Source organism: Orycteropus afer, unplaced genomic scaffold (assembly GCF_000298275.1).
Source record: "Orycteropus afer afer isolate SDZICR_OR568_19922 unplaced genomic scaffold, OryAfe1.0 scaffold00402, whole genome shotgun sequence".
Classification (NCBI taxonomy): domain Eukaryota; kingdom Metazoa; phylum Chordata; class Mammalia; order Tubulidentata; family Orycteropodidae; genus Orycteropus; species Orycteropus afer.
The window spans coordinates 2,493,968-2,503,493 of NW_006921989.1; the positions used below are offsets into that span (position 1 = coordinate 2,493,968).

General features: G+C 44.8%; 1 protein-coding gene across 1 annotated transcript in view; it reads right to left on the bottom strand.

Moving 5' to 3' along the window:
- LOC103207939 (lysosomal alpha-mannosidase-like) overlaps window positions 1-9,255 on the bottom strand; it is a 37,301-nt gene extending 28,046 nt beyond the window's left edge. Inside the window, exons 1-7 of the mRNA XM_042782648.1 lie at window positions 9,085-9,255; window positions 8,429-8,525; window positions 8,066-8,239; window positions 7,502-7,695; window positions 6,690-6,822; window positions 6,441-6,586; window positions 5,760-5,876 (exon numbers count right to left, since the gene is read on the bottom strand). Coding sequence (XP_042638582.1) covers window positions 5,760-5,876; window positions 6,441-6,586; window positions 6,690-6,822; window positions 7,502-7,695; window positions 8,066-8,239; window positions 8,429-8,525; window positions 9,085-9,255 — 1,032 coding nt within the window. The remainder of the gene's footprint in view (window positions 1-5,759; window positions 5,877-6,440; window positions 6,587-6,689; window positions 6,823-7,501; window positions 7,696-8,065; window positions 8,240-8,428; window positions 8,526-9,084) is intronic.
- Window positions 9,256-9,526: the final 271 nt, after the last annotated feature.

Genomic DNA, 9,526 nt, shown 5'->3' on the forward strand with positions numbered 1-9,526 from the left:
TTGATAGTGGTAGCCAGGCACCATCTAGTTCTTCTGGTCTCATGGTCATATAGGCTGAGGATCACAGTGTCTACCACTTATTTGGATTAATTGTTTCCATGTGCCTTTAGTTTCTTTCATTCTTCTTTGCTCTGGATGAGGAGAGACCCATCATTGCATCTAGATAGATGCTTGCAAGCTTTTAAGACCCCAGTGGCTACTCACCAAAGTAGGATGTAGAACAATATTTTTGTGTAGTATGTTATGCCAGTTGAGCTTGATGTTGCCTGCAACCATGGTACTGAGCCCGCAGGTCCAACTATTTGCTCTCTCCAGGTAGCTGGCTGTGGCCAAGAAGCCACCACAACCTTGCCCCTTGTCAGCTGTACTATACACCAAAACATTCTTGTAAAACCAAACTCACTGCCATGGAGTCAGATCTGACTCATAGCAATCCCTCTTTGGGTTTCCAAGGCAGTATCACACAGAAGTAGATTACCCAATCTTCCTTCTGAGGAATGGCTGGTGGGTTTGAACTGCCAGCCTTCTGGTTAGCAGTCTGATACCTTAGGCACTATGCCACCAGAGCTCCTGAACATTCTTATAGCACATACAAATATGCATGTAGAAATAGTGTCTGCTAACCGTATACATGATCATGGACACACTCCCCCATGCCTTGACGTAACTGATTTGTTCAGCCTCTTCACCCTTCTGTCCACTCATAGATCAATGCTTGCCATCACTGATAACACAATATTGTACATGCAAAGGGTTCATCTTTGTTGTCTGTATCTCCCATGTACCACTTTATGGCTTCCTCTTCCTCAGTGCCACCGTGTTGATCACTCAGTTTTGATACATTGCCCTTCCTTTTACCCAAATCAATACCTGCCTCTACCTATCTAGCAGTATTCCCTCCCCTCTCATCCCTAATACCACTTGTAAATATTCAAACTGTCCATGCCATCAGGATAGCTGACAGTCTGCAACTCCTTTGTCTCCTTCTTCACTGTTTTTAGTCAGGTTCTTCTACTAGTTGCTCTGTAATCCACTTCTGTATCCTTCCTTTCAAAGCTCAGGGCTCCAGGTCTATCTTCTGTATCTGTGTCAATTGGTTTCTCTTTTCTTTGTTGAAGAGGGTTTGTGTAGCTTGTCTGTCTATTCTGCTTTCTTACTGGAAGTCCCCAAACTCAAATTCTTAAAAGACAGTCCAGAGTTGACTGGGCTGGTAAAGACTAGAGGAACCTCCAAGACTATTGCTCTGGGAGACCCTTTAAACTTGAAATTCAAGCTACTCCCCTTTGTCACCTAGTAGTCAAAAGTAACAGTGGCTCATAAAATAAATTATACCACCTGTGAGTACTGTGGTCCTCTGAATAATCATCTAAATGAGACCTAACAGTCAACATTTATCTTAAACCAAAGATGAGATGGAAAGAGGGGATAATAAAGCTAGGTTAGTAGAAACACAGCAACCAGAACGGAAATAATGAGAATTCTGATACATTGTGAGAAGTGTAACTGATGTCACTGAATAATATGTATACCAACCCAAATCCGAACCTGTTGCTGTCAAGTGGATTCCAATTCATAGCAACTCTATAGGACAGAGTAGAACTGCCCGTAGGCTTTCCAAGGCCAAATCTTTACAGAAGCAGACTGCCACATCTTTTTCCCATGAAACAGCTGGTGGGTTCCAACCACTAAACTTTTGGTTAGCAGCTGAGCACTTTAACCATTGTGCCACCAGGGTTCCTTCAATAATATGTATAGAAATTGTTAAATGAGAACCTAATTTGCTGTGTAAACTTCCATCAAAAACACAATAAAATATTTAACAAGAAAGAGAGAATGCATAGAATCCTTGCAGAACATGGGCCTTAAGAATGTGGCCTTCATTTATGAACATCGTTTTTACTTCAGATAATTCCACAGCCCCTTGGGCTTCACATGCTTTACTGGAGAAGAGGTTGCCCTTCAGCTGTAAGCCAGAAAAGAGAAAGAGGGCAGTAAAGCCACAGATTGTGTTCAAAGGTGACAACAGACAATCATGACTTGTCGGCCAGAAGAAGCTGACACAGATGAAGCCCACAGACTTCAATTTTTGGTTAAATCAGGAATGCTTACTTATATTAGAAAGTGAATAGTGAGAGCTCAACACTAGGATTAAAATATGCCTTTCGAATTCTTGCAGAAGTTCACTGATTAGATGCGAACTTAATCCACATGCAATCACATCATCACTGATCATCCACAATTTCAGAAGTGCTAGGAATAACTCAGAAGTAGGTGTTCTGCAATTCTGCCTTCCACAATCTAATGGGGAACCAGATACAGTAGTTCTGCTATAAGATGACATAAGTGTTCCTGAAAATCACTGTGCTAAGCAAAATGTGCAATACATCCTTGGGCCTTATGGAGAAAATGTGGTTACAGGCACAATACTGTCATCAGTGACACATAAAAAAAGAAATGTAGCAAATAAAGGGGAAGTTTTCATGTTAATAGGAAGGGCAGAAATACAATAAATACTGTACAACACTTTACCTTGATACAGATCTGAAGCAAGCTTGTGGAAATGGGCATCAGAAGGGTGCCACTGAGCTGTGTGAATTATTTGAGGAGAATTATTTGAACCTGGACAGGAAGTAGTAACAGCAGAAGTGGATGAGTGTGGGAAAGTCACAGGTAAGCAGTCTTTATGTCTCAAACCTTAGGGGCATTTTTTTTGTAGGTCCTTCAAAGCATGCATTTATAATGGATACCTTTTCATCAATCTTGACAATTTGATACCATATAGGGCCTTTTTTTTTTTTTTTTTTAATTCTGTATCACTGCTGGAAATTCTACATCTTATCTGTACTTCCCTGACCCTGACAACTGAGGATTTTGGAAATTGTGGCAATGTGTGAAACCAGTAGTAATGCTAAAAATAGCACCTTTTGCAGGATCTGGCAATTTCCTATTTAGTTTTTCTCTATACTCACTGCCATTGAGTTGATTGTAACTCATGGTGACCCTGTACGACAGGGTGGAACTGCCCCATAGGATTTCCAAGGCTGTACACCTTTAAGAAGCAGACTACCACATCTTTCTCTTGCAGAGCAGCTGGTGGGTTCAAACCGCTGACCTTTTGGTATGCAGCTGAGCGCTTTAACCACTGCACCATGAGGGGTTATTTTTTCTATAGATAGTGGTTTTCTTTGTGAAAAAGGTCTGATTTGTGTGTGTTCTTCAATCCATATGCTCAACAGCCTCTACTTCTATTTCTGTAGACTGTGCTCTTGTGACTACACAGCAGATGAAGCTGTTCCATTTGTAGATCTTTCATGTATTTTTGCCATGTGGTCTCTGTGGGTCAGAAATGAGGACTCCTGTATGCCTGTTACTTGAGAGAGATCACATTCTCTGCCATTTCTTTCATGTTGTTGTTGTTGTTGTTATGTGCCGTCGAGTCGATAGCGACCCCTCCTTGAGTTTCCGAGGTGGTATCACTACGGAAGTAGATTGCTCAACCTTCCTTCTGAGGAGTGGCTGGTGGGTTTGAACTGCCAACCTTCTGTTTAGCAGTCAGGTGCCTTAGGCACTATGCTACCAGAGCTCCTATTATGTTGTTGTTGTTGTTATGTGCCGTCAAGTTGGACCTGACTCATAGTGACTCCACCTTGGGTTTCCGAGGCAGTATCACTATGAAAGTAGATTGCCCCGTCTTCCTTTATTTCAAGCACTCAATCCCTAAAACTTAACTTTCACATTCACTGCTGCCACTTTTGAGCTAGGATGCTTTGATGTGTTTGGGATATTGAATGACTGTTTTAATATAGAAAATTTCACAAATACAAGGAGTGGCAAACAGAATATTGTAGAAGAACACACACAGTGAGCTGAGATAGCTGGTAGGAGGTTGAAGCCTGTATGTTTTGTGTATTCCTGTGTGGCTCAGTTCAACAGGGTGCTGTTGGCTGCATTCCTCTTGTGCATGGGTGTTTGTGTTTGTGTGGGTAGGTGGGTGAAATTGCACATAAAGAAATGTAAAATGTGTGTTATGGTCAAGTAGTTTCCTAGTATATTTATCACTTTGGAACAAATTTGTGTTTCTAAAACAAGTGTTAAAGCACAATTGACCCTAGATATTTTTGAAGAAATGCTGGGGCTAGAATTGGACTGTTATTTCTACAATAACTTTCCTCCAGGCTTGGGTGAGCAGGTCTGTATCAGTGTGCACACATGTAATTTATACATGAACACAAGTGCACCATCTTGTATATAGGCCCATGAGACACAGAGACCAGCCAGAATACATGTGCCATGTGCACACCACAATGTCTATTTTCAGGCATGGAGGCAACAATTTTTGTCTTTTCTTCTCATTTCTATACCTCGATGCCTGTCACATAGGAGAAACACATTAAATATTTAAGTAAATGAAGGGATGCACATGAGGCTACATGCCTTTCCATATAGGTGTACACACTCTACCACATGAATACTCACCATGCACACACATGCATGTTGCCAAGGCACTGCACACTCATAGATGCTTAGACTCAATCATGAACTTTCTGGCCAACCAACATTCACTTAATTCTTTAGTAAGCTCAGGATTCAAATCACAAACCATGAACCATGAAATTCACAACTAAGTGGGAGAGACATCAAACTGATCAGTAATTAATTACAGTAGTCCTGAATGTTGCATAAAGATATTCATGGGAGCAAGTGTTCAGCCTGGAGTGTGGGGAAGGGTTCCTGGAGGATGGGACATTATTGCTGGGGCCTTGAAAGAGGAGCAAAAGTTTTCCAACCAGAAGTGTTAATAACAAACAAAAACCACTAACATTTATTGAGCAGTACTATGTGTCAGTGCCTCACTGAAAGAGAAGGTGACTTTAAGCACTTACTGATAAAGATCAGAGACTACAGCCTTCAGTATGGATTATACCTCAACATAAGAAAAACAAAAGTCCTCACAACTGAACCAATAAGCAACATCATGATAAAGACATAAAATATTGAAGTTGTCAAAGAATTTCATTTTACTTGGCTCCACAACCAATGCTTATGGAAGCAGCAGTCAAGAAATCAAAGTATTGCATTGGGCAAATCTGCTCAAAAGACCTCCTTAAAGTATTAAAAAGCAAAGATGTCACTTTGAGGACTAAGACACACTTGTCCCCAAGCCATAGTATTTTCATATGCATGCAAAAGCTGGACAATGAATAAGGAAGACCAGAGAAGAATTGATGCATTTGAATTATGGTGTTGGCAAAGAGTATTGAATATACCATGGACTGCCAGAGAACAAACAAACCTGTCTTGGAAGATATATAGCCAGAATGCTCCTTAGAAGTGAAGGTAGCGAGGTTTCATCTCACATACTTTGGACATGTTCTCAGGAGGTCAGATGCCTCCGCCACACCATTTTTACACCTGTAGACATGGTACCTTGTGGCCACTAGAACCTGTTTTAAACCTTTTCAATCAAAAATGTGCTTTTGGAAGCCACACTTATGAAAGCAACTGATTAGCAGTCTTGCTAAGTGATTACAATTTCTACAACTCTATCTCTGAAAGTCTCCCAAACTCTGAACACCATTCTTCCCCAAAACCCAAAGTTAGATCAGGGGTCTGTTCCACTTGGAGAAGCTGGGCCTGATGAGCATAGCTCTCCTCTACTTAAATAAGTAATCAATTCAGCTTTATGCTTTTGTTTGAAATATCTTCTAACACTACCTATGAATTGGACATACAGGGTTTAACAGGGAGAGCACGCTCACCTGTGCATTGACCAGTCGGATGAGCTTGTCAAGGTTCTTGAACCAATTTTCGGCTTGCTTATAATGGAAGTCCGAACCCATTGTCATTATGATGTGGTTGGTGCGGTAGTGCCTGGCCTGGAGGCAGAATGGTGGGGTCTTCTTAAACCAGAGTGCCGTGAAGGCTCACCTTTGTGTACAGCTGTGTCATGAGTTGTCAAGACTGCAGACACATATGCCTGCTTGTGTGGTAATGGTTACAAGTCACATATTGGAGCATGTGAATATATTTATCATAATAAAGAGTTGTTGAGCAGTTACTATGGGCCCACCAACAGTGAGTCTGGTGCCATGCTGCTTCCTGAACACAGTGGGAGTATGAAGTTGGAACAATGCTGCTAGCTTCTAAGCCAGAATGTACACAAATCCAGGAAACATGCCTGGTCTCCAGAGCTAGACTGCTTGGGCTCACATCCTGGCTCAGCCATCCACCAGCTGTGTGACTGTGGACTAGTGGGCACACTCATAATGCATTCACTGTTCTAACTTACAGTTTCTTTGGCTTTAATGGGGATAACAATGTTATGATGGGAATATGGAGGATACCTGTGCCATGGTGAAGTCCAATGAATAATATCTACTTGAAACCTGGAGGCTGTTGTCAGTGGTACCTGGTGAGGGCCATATCCTGGTCAAGGGTACCTGGTCAGCAGTCACATTCAGGAAGTTTTCCACCACGCTGTCAGCATTGTATTTAGGGTCACCAACTTCCTCTACCACGGATGGGTCACTGCACAGCACATCCCAGCATAACCCAACTGGTGGGTTGTAGAGGTTGGGAAGCACACCTGTGGGCCAGCCATGGAGTGAGATGAGAGGTCTGCTGAGAGCTCCAAAGCAGGTTGGGAGCATGATTCTCCATCCGCCCACTTCCCCAGAAGACTCACTCACTGGTGAAAAGGTCAGCAGAAGGGGGCTTAAGGCTCGCACTGCCTCGCCACACCTGCTCCATCTCCCGTGCTCCTTCTCGAATATACTTATCCTGGTAGTCCAAGCGCCCTAAGAAGATGCCATCGAAGCCCATCTGGGAGCAGGGGACAGGTTCAGAGCACAGAAGGTGGAAGGTTGAAATCCAGTTCCCAGCCTTTCCCAGTAAATTCACAATGGGCCAGGTAAAGGCAGGAAGGCAGAGTGCCTGCCACTCTTAAGCTACAAACTCACACTACTGGCTGGAAGGGAATAGATTCAGTGTAAACACAGGTAATAAAGCCTGTCTAAATACAGATCAAAGGAGCTCTGGTGGTGCAGTGGTTAGAGCATTTGGCTGCTAACCAAAAAGTCAGTGGTTCAAACCTATCAGCTGCTCCATGGGAGAAAGATGAAGCAGTCTGTTTCTGTAAAGATTTACAGCCTTGAAACCCGTATGGGGCAATTGTACTCTGTCTTATAGAATCAACAGGATGGCATTGGTTAATCAAGATCAGCACCCCACCCCATCTCAAGTTCACAGTTGGGGCATGACCAGAATTCAGAGTGGACGTGGATGAAAACAAACAGTGTTAGCTAGAATGAGCAGGGGCAGGGCCAGGTCTGATCTGGAGTTGGAGAAGAGCTTAAAAGGGACATTAAGGAGGTGGGCCTGAGAGGCTTGAAAAGGGGCAAATTAGCTGTTTGGTCACAGAGCAGGGACGTGTGTGCGGCGAAACCAAATTAAAGTGAGCGGCCCTGATTTGCTTTGGGTCAAGGCTTGGGTGTGGCTGCACCTGGGCAAAGAGCGAGGCCTGCTCACGCGAGTGGCCGAAGGGGTCTATGTGCCAGGCCACATGGGGGCGCCCATCTTTGCCGAATATGTCCTTCAGAAAGCGCAGCCCAAGTGTCATCTGGTCTATGATGGCGCCATAGTGCGTGGTTGCCTCGTCGTTCATCACCCAGCCACCGTTGGCAAATTCCAGGCGCCCTGGCCAGGATGGGCACAGTGAGGGGCAGAAGTGACAGGTTATAGCCCACAAAGAGGCCAAGGTGGGTGATGCTGGGGAAGAGGACCTGCCTGATTACCCAGACCTGGAGTAAGAGGTTAATCTTTGTCCAGTGGGGCCAGGAAGTGGAGAGGATGGTAAAATTCTCCCAGGGTGGCTGACTTTTAAGAGAAGAGATTACTAAAGGAGAGGCCTTGAAGGATGTATAGGAGTTCCCCAGGTTAAGGGAATTTCCAGACAGGCAGAGCAACACGTGTGCATGCCTGCATATTGGCATAAAAAGAGGAGGAGAAGGAAGGGCTACAGAAATGGAAGCTGGATGGGACTTTTAGATCCTTGTGACAAGCTCACCCTGGTGCACCAGGTCCTTCACAGCCTCCTGCACTGCCTTTGTCTGCTGTTGCCACCAACGAGAGAAGAAGGCCATCTCTACATAGATGAAGCGGCGGGCGGGCTCAGCCAGCAGGGCATGTACCACTGAGTCCAAGATGTTCACCACACACTCAGACGAGGTGTTCTCTGGATCTGTGTGCATGGCAGGTGGATGGTAAGGGCACAGGTGAGAAGTAGTCACACAGAACAAGAGAGCCAGTGCTGGACACAGCCCAAACCCCTGTATCTGAGACCAAGTGATATTAGGGGGCTCATATGGAGCATAGGCATCCTGGGGAAGAGTCTTCTACATTTTGGGCCCAGACCCCTGCTCACCATGACAAAAGTACTGGTCCACCGTCTTGAGCCAGCCCACATCATTGTGTGTGTGGGCCACCAAGTGCACATTGAGCATGTCTGGCTGCACCTTGGGGCATGTCTGTACAGGGACTCCAAACACATACACATAGTCTTTAGCATTCACCATTTCTACTTTCCCACCCCCACCCTGAAGCAGGCTGGGTAAGGAGTGGGCGCAAGATTAGCTTTGATCAGGTATTGATCTAGTGAGTCCATGACTCAAAGGTGGGACTGCTTGCTATGCTCTTACCTGGACCACGTGCCAAGCTGGTCCCCCTCTGTGGTTGACACTCACTGTCAGACACACAACCATCTTCTCAGACACACAGACACACAACCATATTCTCAGATACCATGCAGAAATACAACCAAGCCCTACACTGGTTATGGAATCAGACACTCAGTAACACTAACTTCATTCTCAGACTACACAGTGACACAAAGCTACACAGGAGATTACCAGTGGTCAGATAAGAGCCACTCAACAGACACATACACACACAAGGACACACAAAGCACACACAAACACATCACCATGTCCTCAGGACATACAATCACACTGAAACATGTGCCCTGGGCCCATCCTAGCCTCTGCACAGACCAACTCTTGGACACTTTCTCATGCAGGCACCTTATACCTCATAGCCACTGGCAGGAACCTCGGTCACCTCCAGAATCAAAAGAAGAAGGAGGAAGAAGGAGGGTATATAAGACCCTGAAACCCGAGAGTTGGTTGCAACCACAGATTTGAAGGTCTCATCTGTGTCCTGATCCCTGTTGATTTCAGAGTCACAAGATTTTGGGCTCATCACTCCCTGGCTGTCACTGTCTCTTACTCCTTGGCTGTCACTGTCTCTTACTCCTTGGCTTGGACTATGACAGAACAAAGGCCGAGCTTCCGCATCTGGCTGGCCAATCGGGATCTCCAGGACGAGTTGGGGGCGGGGCCTGGTGTCATATGAAATGAGAAGGGCACAGAGAAGACTGGTTGGGATGCAGTGCCTGAGGTGGGGTTCCACATGAACGTGGTATGTCACCTGGACTGTAATCAGCTCTCACGACATGATATCCTTGTGGTCA